General features: G+C 48.2%; 1 protein-coding gene across 1 annotated transcript; it reads left to right on the forward strand.

The window, feature by feature from the left end:
• The first annotated feature begins 754 nt into the window (after nucleotides 1-754).
• On the forward strand, nucleotides 755-2,498 carry LOC109778534 (anthocyanidin 5,3-O-glucosyltransferase-like). The gene has a single exon (XM_020337104.3). The coding sequence runs from the start codon at nucleotides 770-772 to the stop codon at nucleotides 2,228-2,230; it is 1,461 nt and encodes a 486-aa protein (XP_020192693.1). The 5' UTR covers nucleotides 755-769; the 3' UTR covers nucleotides 2,231-2,498.
• The last annotated feature ends 16,119 nt before the right edge of the window (nucleotides 2,499-18,617 follow it).

The raw sequence follows: 18,617 nt of genomic DNA on the forward strand, positions 1-18,617 counted from the left end.
AACAGACTGGTTTCCAAATCCATCTCCAATCATAGAACTGATTGGCTCGTTGGGGACAGATCTGAACCTTTTTTATTCAGCGCCGCCATCGCCGCCTCCGAAGTGAAGACACTAATAAAATACTAATGCATGTCATTAAAAATTATGTCATTGGATTTGTATTTAAGCATAGTTTTTAAATATATTAATTTTTATAGCATGCATTAACATTTTTTAGTTAAATTTAAGGTCAAATTTTGACATAGAATACAAACGGGATTAATAAATCAGGACGGAGGTGGTATGATGAAGGTGAGATTTGTACCTGGCTATGTCAATACCGATAATAAGAAGAGCGAGGAGCAAGCATGCGAGCCACTCCGGCGTTAGACGCGTCTGATGCATGTAAATATTACGTACATATATATTGGGACGATCAGGTTGCCGGCTGCAACTCGTCTCGACAATTGGCGTATCCTTGACCCGTAGACGTCGACATATCGCCCTCGTCGTTGTTCTGCCGCCGGCAAGATATTACTTTGTTGTCGTTCAACCTGAATCCATATATGTTTGTTACAGCCGCATCAGCCAATTTTAGTATGGTCCCAAAAAAATTTAAACCCTAAAAGCTATGGAAAGTGAGAGATATTGGATCTAGCCGACCGGGCAGTTCGATGCTTCTCATTTATCGTTGTGCAGATCTTCCACCACACCAATCATCGATTGAAGCATCAATTAATACTGCGTCCTCACAAGTTTATCCTCCCAGCCCCAGCGTCACAACTAACCCATGGAGAAGACGGTCGTTCTGTACCCCGGCCTCGCCGTGAGCCACTTCGTCCCCATGATGCAGCTCGCCGCCCAGCTCCTGGAGCACGGCTACGCCGTCTCCGTCGCGCTCATCGATCCCGGCATCATGGAAGACATCGTCTTCAGCGCCGTCGTCGCCCGCGTCGCCGCCTCCATGCCGTCCGTCAGCTTCCACACGCTCCCAGGTGTGGAGGACCCGCCCAAACTAACCCTGGACATACACTTCATCCCCAGGTACCTCGACCTCCTGCGCCGCTACAACCAGCGCCTCCACGACTTCATCTCTTCCATGCGCCCTCACGCCGTGGTCGTCGACTCGTTGTCCAGCGAGGCGGTCGTCGTCGCAAAGAGGCTCGGGATCCCCTGCTACAACTTGTTCACCAGCAGCGCCTCCATCCTCGCCGCCTTCTCCCAGCTTGCTACGCTCCTTCCAGAGGGCGGGGCGAGCTTCGGGGAGCTAGGAGACAACCCTATCGAGCTCTTCGGCCTTCCATCTATGCCGGCTTCGCACTTACTGGCCGAAATGCTCGAGGACCCGGAGAGTGAAACATACAAGGCGACGATGGGCTCCCTGTGCTGGATCATGGAGGCCAATGGCACGCTGGTGAACACGTTCGAGTCGTTGGAGGCTCCGGGGGTGGCGGCTCTCAAGGACCCACGGTGTGTCCCCGGTCGGGTTTTGCCTCCGGTGTACTGCATCGGTCCGTTTGTCGGTGCCATCGCCGAGGCAAAAGAGCGACACGAGTGCCTTGTCTGGCTAGACGGCCAACCGGACCGCAGCGTGGTGTTCCTCTGCTTCGGGAGCATAGGCGCAGAAAGCCACTCAAAGGAGCAGCTCAGGGAGATCGCCATCGGCCTTGAAAAGTCCGGCCACCGTTTCCTATGGGTCGTGCGAGCACCGGTCCACGACATGGGGAAGCCGTTCAACCCCAGTGCCGACCCGGACCTCGACGCTCTCCTGCCGGATGGGTTCATGGAGCGCACCAGTGATCGCGGCCTCGTTGTCAAGCTGTGGGCGCCACAGTTAGACGTGCTCCGCCACAGGGCCACCGGGGCGTTCGTGACGCATTGCGGGTGGAACTCGGTGCTGGAGAGCGTCACGGCGGGTGTGCCGATGCTGTGCTGGCCGCTGTACGCGGAGCAGAAGATGAACAAGATATTCATGGTGGGGGACATGGGGATCGCCGTGGAGATGGTCGGGTGGCAGCAGGGGCTGGTCAAGGCCGGCGAGGTGACGGGCAAGGTACGGCTTGTCATGGAGTCCGAGGACGGTAGAGAGCTCAGGATGCGGGTCGAGGCGCACAAGGAAGGCGCCGCGGCAGCTTGCAACGACGGCGGGTCGTCACGCCTGGCGTTTGCCCAGTTCATGGCGGACGTGGCCAGCCTTCAGGATCGGGCATGCACTGGGGAAGGGATCCCCATGGGACTCACTGATGCATGATCTCTTTTACGGAATTTTGCCATATAATCTTGGCACTGGGGAAGTTTACATTGATGAATGATCTTGGCATACGTTATATGTTACATCTCTACAGTGATCATTTTGTTTTACATGTCTACCCGTCTAAGTCGCGTTTCATGAGTCTAAGATTTTGTATTTAAAATATTCAGTGTGTTGCAATATTTTGTTTATCTACTAAAACAAATATTTATTCAGACAATACTATAAAACAATGTAATCTTTTCCACAGACCCTTAAATCAGATCGACAGCTCTCGGTGTCGACCGAGGCTAAAGAAAAACAACCGGTGGAGACATAGCAAAACACATTTCCTTTTATTAGACAGTTAGTGCTCATATGTTTCTTGGCTATCATTTTGCGCTAAGCAAGGATTTATGTGACATTGCCATTGTTACATAAGAGCATCTACAACTAAGGGTTCGTTCTAGTCTGTGTTGGCTTTTGATCGTTGCTAGATCAAATCACCCGAAGCTGTATACACACGTACAAGCTAGCAAGCACACATGCTCACTGCTTGATTGATAAACAGTCCTATGCACTGTCCCGCTTTACGTGTGTACGTGAATCACTAGTAAGCTAGCTAGACTTGCTTCGAGCAATCAACTTTTCCGGCGCCGTCGGCAGAACACAGCGACTTGTAAACTTCGACGAACAAAACATGAAGACACCGAATCGATATGATGGCCAAAGGCTCGTATCGAGACTTGCTTTTCTTTGTATTGATCTCTTTTCGTTGTGTTACAAGGTCTGGGGTATATATAGCTACGAGCTAACCAAGTCGGCTACTAACTGGAGTACTACTCGGACGCTAGTACAGAGTACTACTCGGACACACTAGTACACGATCGTGTTTAGCTCTCACAGTCTGCTACTAGAAGACATTCCCTATTATACATTCCACATATTGGTGTGCATAAATGTTCACAAACAGAGCTCACAAGTGGAGCCCACTCGTCAGTGTCCTAGGAATTTTCAAGCAATAGGAATACGTCATAGTTTAAAAAAAAAACCAGGGATCATTCGGAAAAAAAGGTGGCATGCACCAGTCGGCCCACAGCACGCCAACTGAGCCTAGTCGGCCCACTGCAGGCCTATCGGCCAACAGCAGGCCGACTGGACCCTGTCGGCCAACTGCAGGCCGACTGGACTTGATCTGGTGGCCGACAGCCCAATCGGCCAGGCAGATGGGCCTCCAGTCGGCCTGCTGTGGGCCGATTAGGTCCAGTCGGCCTGCAGCGGGCCGACGGTGTATTATTTTTGAAAATAATATTTTCGGCGTAATATTTCTGTAATTTAATAAAAAAAATATTATTTAAAAAAATTTAGCAAGGAATGAGCCCCCTGTTCCTTGAATATAACGAATGAGGTGATAGTTATAAGATAGATCCTTATAAAATTATAAGGATAATTAATGTGATACATATTCTGCTAAAGTGGTTATGTTTCATAGAATGGCAGTTTTTAAGGAATCTGAATGTATCTATATGTATTCATACTAATATAAAAAGATCCAAAGGGCAGATCCAACTGATCTCGGCCATCGAACTATGTCAGTCCAACGATCTAGACTGCTCCAATGACGAGCGTTAAACGTGTTTAACGTGCAATTAATATCATACAAAATATTGCATTAATCACATAATTAACACATAAATAATAGCATACGTAATATCCGCGTGCAATTAATATATTGCCTACATATTAACATGCGATTGCACGTGCGCATTTACTAGTGATGATAAAACATCTGCTAGGGTCCATCCGCATATTCCTCACTCTCATGCTAGCGCTTCAGAAGAAAAGTCGATAGCTCTCCCCAAAAAAGAAAAAACCCAGCTACTAGTTTTTTCGACAGATTAAAATATATTATTAAAAATCAGGTAAAATATGTATATTGCAAAAGAAAATTCCTTTTTTTTGGAAAAAATATTTTCATCTCAAGTTTAGTATAGTCCGGGCTCTCCCTCTCCCTTTCCTTGCCTCCCTCCCTCAATAAAAGTGTGGCAACTATTGCAATCTACTCGTATCTTTGGATAGCCTACTGGTTATTTACTTACTTCCGATCTTCCATAATAGCTTTTGCCAGCCACCAGAAGAAACCACACAGAATAAAATCGAAGACAAGCCTATTTACACAGGATGCAGACAGGTGGATACTAGCTTGGTGAGCTGTGTGTGACCTACATGTCCCTGTTAATGGAGGATGGCCATGACAGCCTCGTCTGGGTGATACCGTCGACTCCATCACCTTCAGGGTTTACGTCATCGTCCACTTGCTTCCAGCTATTGAGCATCGAGCCCTCTCTCCACTGTGGTGGCGTCAAGAACTTCAAATCATCGCTGGAGCCACCTGGGGTCATTGACAGACAAGGACCAACACGTAGTGTTTGGAGAGTAGAAAAGGATTCCCTCATCGCAGACATGGCCTCGAAGAACCGGGTGCAGGATGCGAGCGCAGCAGCTATAGGTTGTGGCATTTCCTTCACAGAAATAAAAAGATAGCCATTAATATATCCCATCTGACATGGTATAATCACAGCAACATCAGGTCCAAAGGCCTCCTATTGGTTCACAGCCTCTATGGCAGTTAAGCTATCAGAGTCAATGATCAAACGGTTGCAGCTGATCCTCTGTGCTAACAAAATCCCATTTCTTATTGCATGTATCTCCGAAGAGTCAGCTGAGCACACATGAGGCAAGAACCATGTGTAGGCTGCGATAAAGCCACGAACTCTCCCCCCCGCGTCGCCTCCCCGAGCGAGGTGACCGGGGCGGCCCTCTCTTCCAACCCTCCTAGCCCTCCTCCCTTCACTCCCTCCCGCCGCTGCCGTCGGCCAGCTTGGCCGGGCGCTTGCCCGTGCGGCGCCGTTCTTGGCCGGCGGTGGCGGCCCCTCTTCCTTCTCCTGTCACGGTTCCCGGCTCGGACGGCATGTTCCGGTGGCGGAGCTCCTTGGCAGGCGGCGTTCTGGTACAGATCAGGCGGTTGAGTGGCGGCGGGGCTTGGCCGGCGGCGCCCTCCAGGCCCAGATCTGGGCTCCTTGGGGCCCGATCTGGGTCGGGGCGGGCCGCCTTGGCCTCCGACGGGTGGCCTCCGGCTGGTCCGGCGAGCCACGGAAGAGGGGGGCAGCGGCTATTACGACGCCTCTGCTGCAGCATGGCGGCGAGAGCTTAGCGGGCCCGATCTGGGCCTGGCTAGGCAGTTGGCCCGGCGTGCTCTTGCTCTGCATCCGGTCTGCTACCGCTTGAGCCGGTGGAGGTTGTCCCCTCCCACGTGGCTGCGGTACTGCCGGCCCCTGTCAACGGTGGTTTTGTTCGGCCTGGCCGGCCTCGTGACGTTTGTCGTGGTGAGACGACGGTGGTGTCCTCGTGGCTGTGGTGGCACATGTTGGTGGGCGGTAGGCAGGGTGGAGCCAATAATTGGTCCTGGGTAGTGGGTGTGAGAGGTAGGGAGAAATCTCTGTTGGGCATGGCCGACTCCAACACGGTGACGCCCGTGGGCGCCGCCACCCTTCTTGAAGGGCGCCGAGTATACCTCTCCCTCACCCCCTCCGCGTACCGGGAGAAATCCTAGGACTCGTCCGGGCAGCAGCGTCGTTGCCGTCCTCGCGGTCCTTCTTGAAGGTGCCGCTTGGTACACAGCGATTCGATGGCATTGGAGTGTGGCGGAATTCTTCAGTGGGCGCAGCGGTTGCGGGATGCTACAACTTCCGTTGAGCCGGTGTTGCTCACATTTCTTTCTCTTATTTTCTCTTGTTTAGTTTTGGGCATGATTGTGCTGTCTACCCCAGCGTGGTATCGCTGACTGTATCGGTGACGATTGCGCTTTGTAATACAAAGCGGGGGGAAACCCTATTTTTAGGCTGCAATAAAATCACCCTTTTCATCTGGAGCAACACCTGCTGTGGCTCCAGAAATGGTATTTGTACAAAATGAAGCATCAACGTTGACCTTTACCGATCCTCTAGCCTGGTTTTTTCACATGTGATCACGTTTTCTAATAAAACATTTTGGCAACGATGATCTAAAAAAATTGGAACATAGAACTTTTATAGCAAGAGCAGTTCGGTCTGGTGCTTGTAGTGTTTTGCCTTTAACAATCTGACAACGCTGTTGGAAATATGAGCAATTTACCGTATAATTTTATTAACAGAAATACTAGATAAAGCACGACTAGTATAGCAGTGATAAAGCAAGTCATGCGATTTGACAAAGAGAAGGTAAACAGCAACTTCACATATGAAATGTAACTAAACACATCTAGAGCAGACAGTATAGCAAGTTGCATATATGAAGTAGAACCTAACACATGTAGGGCAGAAACTAGAGCAAAGAACTATGGCAGGACTTCTAACAGAAAGAGCATAAACACGTACAGGACAACAGTAGCAGAAGCACTGGACTTGGGGTCGACATCCTCTCCAGCCATGTCGTCGATGAGGTCGTCGACGTCGGGGAAGAAGTCGTCATCGGGGAAGTAGTCGTCGGAGTCCGTGATGAAGAAGTCAGTAGTGGCGCGGTGCGCTCCCCAAAAACCTTATCACCCTTCTCCCGTATAGGACTCAAAGAGGTGCGGTTTCGGAGGCCTACTGTCCCGACTCGCGGTGCACACCGCAAGCCGGGATGAGGAACACAGCAGTAGCTCAGAGAATGAAACCGGTGGCGAGAGGAAGGAGAAGTTGTGGTGCGCCTCTCTGAGAGGACCGACCCCCCTTTTATAGGTGCAAGAGAAGGAGGTGAGAGGGCAGCAACGGGAGGCGAAATGAAGAGACGGAGATGAAGCGAAGGGCCAGCAGCCGAAGGGCTGCACCGTTTGCATCAGCTTCCGTGTGACCTTTTGTATACACGTAGTGCGTGGCAAAAATTTAGACATCGGCTCGGCTCATTCCCGCAACCCGCGGCGCGGCGCGTCGTGACGTGGCGAGGCGGGCGGCGGAGGAGGAGCGTGCGTGGATGTCCCACTTGTTCTCATGCTCGTACAAGTGGGAAAAAACCTCCCTTATAAAGAGGTCCAACAACCTCTAAACTAGCAATGTGGGACTAAACTTTAGTTCCACCTCTTGCCTTGCAGGAATGGGCTGCATGGGCCTCTAGGATTTATTAGGAATTTCTGAAACTGCTATTGGGCTAGACCCAAAATAGACAAAATTCCAGCAATCCCCCACCAGATCCCAGAGGCACACAAAATTTGCCTTTGGTTCCAAAACGCTGTTTTATAAATCAGTACTACAGAGGAGACTGTTAAGTTGAACTTCCACCTAGAACTCTATGCTACACTAATAAGCAACTTGAACAGTGGTCTGGGCCTTGAACTGCAAGTTTTCTGCGAATCTAGCTTCACATAAAGCCTTGACCGATACGTGGCTACCGTGCGTCTTCCCCGCGGGTGGAGCTTATGCGTCATACTCCGAGACCTTTCATGAGTTTACTAGAGAGAACCCTACTCTCATAGATTGCGACGCTTGACAATCAGACTCATATAGGTGTGTTCTTCAAAAGATGTTCTGCAGGACAACATCTCTGCTTAAATGAGCCACTTAGAACACATTAAGATATACATCAACCTGCCATGCAGATTAGGAGAGTATTGCATCTTCATGGAGTGGTATTGTTGATAGTAAGGATACTCTCCTCTCAGTTGACCAACAGTTTGTCTTCCCCATCTAATTCACAGGATCACCGATCACAAAGAATAGGTTACCACTGTGAACAACTCATATTGTGGGTCTCATACCCATCTCCCTCGATGCATTATCTATCACATTACGTGATATACCCTTAGTAAAAGGATCTGCCAGATTTTTAGACGTTTGGATATAATCCAATGCAATAACTCCAGAGTTTCTCATTTTTCTGACAGACTTTAACCTTCTCTGAACGTGTCTTGATGACTTCATGTTATCCTTTGAGCTGCTCACTTTCGTGATCACAGTTTGATTGTCGCAGTTCATAAGGATACCCCGTACAGGTTTCTCAAGAACCGACAAGTCATTCAAGAGCCGGCGAAGCCAATCTGCTTCGACTGTAGCTGTATCTAGTGCTGTGAGTTCTACTTCCATTGTTGACCTCGTTAAGATGGTCTGCTTGCAAGACTTCCAAGAAACAGCGTCACCTCCATGAGTGAATACATATCCGCTCATGGCCTTTATCTCATCAGCATCTGAGATCCAGTTTGAGTTACTATACCCTTCAAGCACCTTTGGGTGCCCAGTGTAGTGAATTCCATAATTAGCAGTGCCTTTCAAATAACGCAAAACTCTTTCTAGAGCTTTCCAATGCACATCTCCTAGTTTTGAGACAACCCGACTCAGTTTTCTAACAGCAAAAGAGATGTTAGGTCTTGTAGCACTGGCTAAGTACATAAGCGAGCCCATAATCTGAGAATATTTCAATTGATCTCTAGCAATTCTTCGATTCTTTCGAAGTAGCACGCTAGCATCATATGGTGTTGGAGAAGGCTTGCAGTCACTATAGCCAAAGCGACTCAAGATCTTTTCCACATAGTGAGATTGAAGCAATGTAATCCCACCATCATCGTCTCTCAACAACTTGATGTTCAGAAGGACATCAGTCACTCCTAAATCCTCCATCTCAAAATAGCGAGATAGGAAATCCTTGACCTCCTTAATAACATTCAGATTTGTTCCGAAAATCAGTATGTCATCAACATACAAGTAAAGGATAACTCCCTCGCCCCACCATGGCGATAGTACACACATTTGTCAGCTTCGTTTACAACAAAGCCTGCAGCTGTTAAAGTTCTTTCAAACTTCTCATGCCACTTTTTGGGTGCTTGCTTGAGTCCATACAAAGACTTCAGCAACTTGCACACTTTTCCTTCCTGACCATCTATTACAAACCGATCTGGTTGTTCTATATAAATTTCCTCGTCCAGCTCTCCATTTAGGAAAGCAGTCTTAACATCCATTTGATGAACAAGAAGACCATGTGAGGCAGCTAGTGAAAGTAGAACTCGAATAGTGGTCAGTCGAGCCACAGGTGAGTAAGTATCAAAGAAGTCTTCACCTTCCTTTTGGGTATAACCCTTAGCCACGAGCCAAGCCTTGTACTTTACAATAGTACCATCAGGCCTAAGCTTCTTCTTGAATACCCATTTGCATCCTATAGGTTTGCACCCATAAGGACGATCAGTTATCTCCCAAGTTTCATTCGCCAAGATGGAATCCATCTCACTACGAACCGCTTCCTTCCAGTAGTCAGAATCTTCAGATGCATAGGCCTCTGAAATAGAACTGGGAGTATCATCTATGAGATACACAAGAAAATCATCACCAAAGGACTTTGCAGTCCTCTGTCTCTTGCTCCTGGTAGGAAATTCATTGTTCTCCTCCACAGGACTTTCAAAGTGTTCCATCGAAATGGCAGGTTCGGTAATTGTAACTGGTTCCTGATTCGATGAACTAGGCATCTCCTGATTAGATGAGGTAGCCATATCCTTCATGGGAAAGATATCTTCAAAGAAAGTCGCATCATTCGACTCCATGATCGTACCGACATGCATGTCAGGTACCTCAGATTTTACAACCAAGAATCTATAGCCAAAGCTATGAAAAGCATATCCAAGGAAAACACAATCCACAGTCTTTGGTCCAAGCTTCCGCTTCTTTGGAATTGGAACATTGACTTTCGCCAAACAACCCCATGTTCGTAGATAAGAGAGTTTTAACCTTTTCTTCTCCCATTCCTCGAATGGAGTTATTTCTTTGTTCTTTGTGGGAACTCGGTTTAGGACATGACATGCTATCAATATCGCCTCCCCCCAGCATGCCTTGGAGAGACCCGATGTGTCTAACATGGCATTAACCAAATCAGTTAGAGTACGGTTCTCTCTTTCGGCCACCCCATTTGACTGAGGTGAATAGGGAGGCGTCCTCTCATGGATTATACCATGTTCCGCACAAAAAGCATCAAATTCATTGGAAAAATACTCTCCACCACGGTCGGACCTAAGCCTCCTGATTTTTCGATCAAGTTGGTTTTCCACTTCAGCTTTATAGATCTTGAAAAAGTTCAAAGCCTCATCCTTAGATCTTCGAAGATACACACGACAGTATCTAGTGGAGTCGTCAATTAACGTCATGAAATATTTCTTTCCACCTTTTGTCAAAACACCATTCATTTCACATAGATTTGAATGTATGAGTTCTAGTGGTGCAAGGTTTCTCGTTTCCCCAGTCGTGTGAGACTTACGAGGTTGCTTAGCTTGCGCACACACTTGACACTTGGATCCCTTGACAGTGGTGAAACTAGGGATTAAGTTCAACTTCGCTAGTCGCGACATGCAACCAAAGTTAACATGACAAAGACGGGAATGCCACACATTTGATTCACTATTGTTGCAAATATGATTAACAACTTTATTGCAAACGTCTGATAAGGATAAACGAAACAGGCCTCCTGACTCATAGCCTTTACCAACAAAGGTTCCATACTTGGATATTACAAATTTATTCGACTCAAAGACAAGCTTGTAGCCATCTCTACACAGAAGAGATCCGCTAACAAGATTTTTATTGACGGAGGGGACATAATGCACGTTCTTCAGCCGCACGATCTTCCCCAAAGTAAACTTCAGATCGACCGTGCCAACACCACGAACAGAAGCACTTAAACCGTTGCCCATCAGCACGGTTGAAGTCCCTGCAGTCTGATAAGACGAAAACATGGAAATATCACCGCATACATGCACATTAGCACCTGTGTCAATCAACCAATCAGGAGAATGACATACTGAAAGAATAGTGGGGAATATACCATACCCAGCATCCTTCATGTCAGTGTCTCCAATGACAACATTAGCGGTCTTGCCGCCTTTCCCAGGGTGACGCTTGTCATAGCGATTAGGGCAACTAGGAGCCCAATGATCAGGATCCCCACACACATGACAAGCAGCTTTCTTCTTGTCATTCTTCTTCTTGAAGTTCGTGTGTCCTTGTTCTTCCCATCAAACTTTGGTTTACCATCAAACATGCCCTTGTTCTTGAACTTGTGGGGCTGGAAGTTCTTCTTCTGTACCAGATTGGCACTAGATCCTCCCTCAATACCTCGAGCACGTGTGTCCTTTGCTCTCGCCTTTTCTTCCACATCAAGAGTACCAATGAGATCCGGAACGGAAAACTCCTGTCTCTTATGCTTCAGTAAGGTAGCAAAGTTCCTCCATGAAGGAGGAAGCTTAGTGATGATACACTACTGGAATCAGCTACTTTGCCATCCGCCAGCTCTTTGCCGTCAGCTAGCAGACGGCAAAGAAGCTCTTTGCCGTCAGCTAGCAGACGGCAAAGAAGCTCTTTGCCATCAGCTACCCAAAAGCTGACGGCAAAGAACTGGCTGATGGCAAAGACTTTCTTTGCCATCAGCCAGTTCTTTGCCATCCGCTAGCTGACGGAAAAGATTCTTTGCCGTCGGCTAGCTGACGGCAAAGAGGGAGGGGGCCCCACTGACGAGCTGCTTAAAAAAAACTTAACGGCCCCCCTAGCAGACGGCAAAGAGCAAAAAAGCGGACGACAAAGGGGGCGGACGGCAAAGATTTAACATATCTAACGGCCGCGCCCCACCCCGCCCTGTTTCTCTCCCTGCTCTTCACACGCGCGCCGCCGCCCCCACCACTCGCCGCCGCCCGGTCGCCCCACCACCCCGCCGCCCCACCGGCCCCCCGCCCCGTCGCCACTGCCGCCCGGCGCCGTCGCCCCACCACCCGGCCCCCACCGGCCCCCCGCCCCGTCGCCCCCGCCGCCCTACCGTCTCGGCGCCGCCGCGCCCCGGCCCCCCCGCGCCCCACCGCCCCGGGCCCGGCGCCACCGCCCCAGGCCGCCCCGCCCCCCTCCTCCACCGGCCACCTCCCCCATCGGGCCCCCGCCCCGTCGCCCCCGCCGCCCTACCGTCTCGGCGCCGCCGCGCCCCGGCCCCCCACGCCCCACCGCCCCGGGCCCGGCGGCGCCGCCAGGCCGCCCCGCCCCCCTCCTCCACCGGCCACCTCCTCCACCGGCCCTGCCCCAGGTGAGCTCTACCTCCTCTTTTTTTTTCTTTTTTTTAGTTTTAGGTTTATGTTTAGTTTAGATTTAGTTTTAGTTTTAGTTTTAGGTTTAGTTTTAGGTTTAGTTTTAGTTTAGTTTTAGGTTTAGATTTAGTTTTTTCCTTTTTTTTCTGTTTTTTTAGTTTTAGGTTTATGTTTAGTTTAGATTTAGTTTTAGTTTTAGTTTTAGTTTTAGATTTAGGTTTAGTTTTAGGTTTAGTTTTAGGTTTAGTTTAGTTTGAGGAAAGAAGAAGAAGAAGAAAAAAAAGAGGAGAGGAGGAGAAGAAGAAGAGGAAAAAGGAAAGGAAGAAGAAGAAGAGGAGGAGGAGAAGAAAAAAGAAGAAGAGGAAGAAGAAGAAGAAAAAAGAGGAGAGGAGGAGAAGAAGAAGAGGAAAAAGGAAAGGAGGAAGAAGAAGAAGAAGAAGAAGAAGAAGAAGAAGAAGGAAAAAGGAAGAAAAGGAAGAAGAAGAAAAGGAAAAAAGAGGGAAAAACCCCGACCCGACACGGCACCCCGACCCCGACCCGGCACCCCGACACGACACCCCGACCCCTAGACCCCGACCCCGACACCCCGACCCCGACCCCGACCCCGACACCCCAACCCCGAGCCTGACCCGACACCCCGACCCCGATACCGACACGGCACCCCGACCCCGACCCGGCACGCCGACCCGACACCCCGACCCCGAGACCCCGACCCCGACCCCGACACGGCACCCCGACACCGACACGACACCCCGACCCCCGACACCTCTCGAAAAGGTGTTCTTTGGCCTTCCAGAGGCCGACGGGGTCATATATTTGTGAATTATTAGTTAGGTCATATATTTTTCGATTTTGTTATGAAAACATCATATATAATTGTGTTGATCGGGTAGTTTTAAATGTGCAGTTGTTTCATCGCTGCGAGGTTTGGTGTTCGACGACCTCGCCGTGCGTTTGACGAGCTCTGCCCCTTCGTTCGTGGGTGAGCACAAATGACATGTCCTCCTCCCCCATTAATTATTTGATCTATTATGATGAAACTTGATAGCTAGCTATATATGTGTCTTGAATCATCAGTATGCGTAACCAATATGTGTCTCCCGTTCGAAAGCGTCATAGTTATAAATATGCATGCATTTGCATATTTATAACCTTGATTCTTTCGAATTGTCCAACGCTATCCATGGACAGCCCGAGTATGTTTAGATTGGGTTCGTTTTCCCATATGCTTTGCTCCGGATCCGACGCATAAATTTCTTTAGTGCCTCCCCTGTTGTTCTCCGGGTACACATCCTCTATGTTTATTGCAGAGACGTGTATTAGGAGAACAGCGGGGAGGTGCTGCCGAAATTTTGCGTAGGATCCGGAGCAAAGCATGGGAAAATGAACCCAATCTAAACATACTCGGGTGGGATTAGGACCTATCATTACCTATTAGAGTGTAGGTTGCATGGACGTAATAAAATTGACAAAGTAGATCAACAGATGAATATATACATGGTGAATTATATATATATATATATATTTGTTGTGTGTCTAGTAGCTCTGAAAGTCAAGATGAGTGATCGTGCGTGGATGTACACCGGTCACACTGGTCAGAACAAATGGAGCACTGAATGGTTCACAAAAACCAAGGGGTTTGTGCGAGCCGCATTTGCAAATGGCCAGAGGAAAACCTAGTGCCCCTGTTTACGGTGCGGCAATTGGGAAAAGAGGACAGAGGCTGAAATGGGCAAACACCTGCAGAAGAGTGGTTTTACGCCCGATTATACGGTGTGGACATTTCATGGCGAGTCTGCCCAACGTGACCGAGCTGAGGTGGATCGTCGTCGCACCGACGAGCATGGTACCGGGATGGAAAACATGGTGCAAGACTTCGATGATGCTCAGGATTCGGACGAGGAGATGGAGGAATCTGCAAAGGCCTTCAATGAAATGTTGGAGTCTTCAAAACGTCCGCTCCATGAGCACACTGAGCTTTGTCAGTTGGATGCCATCTCACAAGTAATGGCTCTGAAGGCTCAGTTCAACTTGGGCAGAGAATGCTACGATGCAATGATGACAGTATTTGGACGCTTTCTACCCAAAGGCCATGTAATGCCTGCAAACCTGTACCAGTCGGACAAAATCCTCCGTGCACTGAAGATGCCCTATGATAAGATACATGCCTGTGAGAAAGGATGTGTCTTGTTTAGGCTTGACTATGCGGACTTGAACTATTGTCCCATTTGCAAGTCTTCCAGGTATGTTGTGGTAGACAACGGTATGGGTGAGAAGACACAGACCAAAATCCCCGTTAGTGTTCTTCGGTATATCTGGTGGCGGGAGGTCCCATGGTCCATAGCTCCATAGTCTTCCAGGTATGTTGTGGAGGACTTTAACCCGAGCCAGGGTCCCATAGATCCAGAGCTGGTGATGATATCTGGTGGCGGGAGGTCCCATGGCTCCATAGCCATTGGAGATGGACTTATCCGTTGTCCTAGCACTCTCCCGGAGATCAAGGCGCGCCAGTCGAGCTCCGCTCCTGAGATAAGGCCTCGTGAATGGCCAGTGCAACTCGCCATCAAGGTTAGTGATACGTACTCAGCTATCTTTCTCCATTACATTGTGTGCGCTTCCATCAATGATTACAAATGGTCATTTGAGTGGTGTTGCAGGCTGCTATACAGAGTGAGAGAGAGATAGAACGGAGAAACTTCTGGCGGAGGCGGCGGAGAGGCAGCGGGAGTTGGAGGAGAGGACGAGAAAGATGATGGAGGAGGAGAGGGCACGGAATGACATGCAGGCAAGGGCCATGTACGAGCTCCTTGTGGTAAGTTTCTTCTGCATATTAGCCAAAACATTCATGTAGTGTTTGTCTCATTACTAACTAGTATGACTGAGTCGTCAAAACCAAATGTGCAGTCTGTGTGCGAGAAGACCGGTCAGACCGCTCCGCCGATGCCAGTGATTGCTCCTGGGACCACGGTGAGTTTAATTTGAATGGACATTACTTGCTAGTCTTAACATTTGAGTGTCATATGCTAACAAGACATTGGAAATGATCTTTGGTGCAGCGTAACTCCAGACAAGCATCACACGATCCTTCTCCAGCTACCGACACGAGCCAGCCCGCTCCTACACCTCCTGGATCATGGTAAGTTTATCTAGTGTTTTGCTTAACACATGCATAAAGACCTAGACTTAGCTTTATTTCCTCCAATGCTTACCATAATGACCTAGACTTAGCTTCTTCTCCTCCAAAATGACTTAATAAGCTTACTGACCTCCAAAACCATCCATTTTACCTAAGTTAGATCTAAAACGATCTGTACTTAGCTTACTTATGTCAAAAATTGCATAATTAGCTTAGTTAGCTCATAAACGATCCATTTTACCTAAGTTAGCTCTAAAATGACCCATTTTACCTTGGTTAGCTTATAAATGATCCAGTTCATCCAAGTTAGCTCAAACATGACCCATTTTACCTAGATTAGCTCCTAAATGATCCATTTTACCTACGTTAGCTTTAAAATGACCCATTTCACCTAGGTTAACTCCAAAATGACCCATCTTACCTAGGTTATCTCATAAACGATCCATTTCAACTAATTTAGCTCATACACGATCCATTTCACCAAGTTAGCTAAAAAACGATCCATTTCACCTAAATTAGCTCTTAAATGATCCATTTCACCTAAGTTAGCTCAAAAAGATCCATTTCAACTAAATTAGCTCATAAATGATCCATTTCACCTAAGTTAGCTAAAAAACGATCCATTTCAACTAAGTTAGCTCATAAATGATCCATTTCACCTAAGTTAGCTAAAAAAACGATCCATTTCACCTTAGTTACCTAAAAAACGATCCATTTGACCTTAGTTAGCTCATAAACGACCCATTTCAACTAAGTTAGCTCATAAATGATCCATTTCACCTAAGTTAGCTAAAAAACGATCCATTTCACCTTAGTTACCTAAAAAACGATCCATTTGACCTTAGTTAGCTCATAAACGACCCATTTCAACTTAGTTAGCTCATATATGATCCATTTCACGTAAGTTAGCTCATAAATGACATACTCTTCTTGTTCTAGTCTTCTTGTTCTACTCTTCTTGTTCTAGTCTTCTTCTTGTTCTACTCTTCTTGTTCTAGTCTTCTTATTCTAGTCACCTATTTCTAACTTTCTTATTTTGCCATTTTGCAGATTTCATTCACTTCATGGAAGCTACTCTTCTTGTTCTAGTCTTCTTGTTCTAGTCTTCTTGTTTATGTATGGATGGAACTTGTTTATGTATGAATTGATGGATGGAACTTGCTTATGTAATATGTATGGATGGAAGTTGCTTATGTATGAATGGATTGAAGTTGCTTATGTATGAATGTATGGAACTTATGTGCTGGATATATGTGATATGAATGCCTGTGAAATATATCTATATATGTCATATATATTTGCTGTGAAAATCATTGGATTTAATAAAAAACAGAAAGAAGAGCCAATATGCAGGCTCTTTGCCGTCTGCCACCGACGGCAACGGGCTCTTTGCCGTCTGCCGCGGACGGCAAAGAAGCCACGTGGCAGCCAACTGTGCTTCCTGGGAGCTGACCCATTTGGTCAGTATGCCTACAGTGGCAGACGGCAAAGAGTAAACAATTTTGCCGTCAGCGGCGGACGGCAAAGGCCTGCCATGTAGTGACGTGTAGATGACATCATAAGGCGGACGGCAAAGACACTAGAAAGTTTGCCGTCTGCCGCGGACGGCAAAGGCCTGCCGTTAGCCACTTAACGGACTGACAGCGCAATTATTGCCGTCCGCTCTCTTTGCCGTCCGCGGCAGACGGAAAAGGGCCTTTGCCGTCAGCCGCCCGGAAGCAGACGGCAAAGTAGCTGCTTACCGTAGCCTACTTTGCCGGAGCCTTTTGCCGTCCGCGGCTGACGGCAAAGGCCTTTGCCGTCCGCCGTTCATGCCTTCGCCGTCCGCCGTGGCAGATGGCAAAATAGCTGATTCCTGTAGTGATACCTCCGGCAACAAACTTGTCCGGTAGCATACAGTTGAAGTGCTCAAGTTCTCTAGCAAATGACTAGATCTCATGAGCTTGCTCAACCATGGAGCGCTCTTCAGTCATCCTGATAATCATAGAATTGCTCCATGATATACAGCTCAGTGCCAGCATCCGAGACCCCAAACTTGTTCTCGAGTGCATCCCACATATCTTTTCCATGATCAATTGACACATAAGCATCAACTATGTTCTCACCAAGAACACTCAAGAGAGCAGCGTTAAACAGAGTATCCATTTTCTGAAAAGCTTGTGCCTGTTGAGCATCAAGCTCCCCTTCAGGTTTGCCAACAGTGGCGTCATAGCAACTCATGGTTTGAAACCATAAGACTGCTCTCAGGCGCCACCTCTTATAATGGATACCCTCAAACATAGGAGGTCTCATGGAAGCAGCACAACCACTTGGGGTAAATTTCCTATAATAAGGTTATTGGATTGTTGGAAATATGGGCAATTTACCGAATGATTTTATTAATAGAAATACTAGATAAAGCACGACTAGTATAGCAGTGATAAAGCAAGTCATGCGATTTGACAAAGAGAAGGTAAACAGCAACTTCACATATGAACTGTAACTAAACACATCTAGAGCAGACAGTATAGCAAGTTGCATATATGAAGTAGAACCTAACACATGTAGGGTAGAAACTAGAGCAAAGAACTGTGGCAGGACTTCTAACGGAAAGAGCATAAACACGTACGGGACAGCAGCAGCAGAAGCACTGGACTTGGGGTCGACATCCTCTCCGGCCATGTCGTCGATGAGGTCGTCGACGTCGGGGAAGAAGTCGTCGTCGGGGAAGTAGTCGTCAGAGTCCGTGATGAAGAAGTCAGTAGTGGCGCGGAGCGCTCCCCAAAAACCTTATCACCCTTCTCCCGTACAGGACTCAAAGAGGTGCGGTTTCGGAGGCCTACTGTCCCGACTCGTGGTGCACGCCGCAAGCCGGGATGAGGAAGACAGCAGTAGCTCGGAGAATGAAACCGGTGGCGAGAGGAAGGAGAAGTTCTGGTGCGCCTCTCTGAGAGGAGCGACCACCCTTTATAGGCACAAGAGAAGGAGGCGAGAGGCAGCAATGGGAGGCGAAACGAAGAGACGGAGATGAAGCGAACAGCCAGCAGCCGAAGGGCTGCACCGTTCGCATTCGAACTCCACTTTCGCAAAAATCTTTTCAGCTTCCGTGTGACCTTTCGTATACCCTAGTGCGTGGCAAAAATTTAGACATCGGCTCGGCTCATTCCCGCAACCCGCGGCGCGGCGCGTCATGACGAGGCATGGCGTGGCGAGGCGGGCGGCGGAGGAGGAGCACG

This window comes from Aegilops tauschii, chromosome 3, assembly GCF_002575655.3.
Source record: "Aegilops tauschii subsp. strangulata cultivar AL8/78 chromosome 3, Aet v6.0, whole genome shotgun sequence".
Taxonomy (NCBI): domain Eukaryota; kingdom Viridiplantae; phylum Streptophyta; class Magnoliopsida; order Poales; family Poaceae; genus Aegilops; species Aegilops tauschii.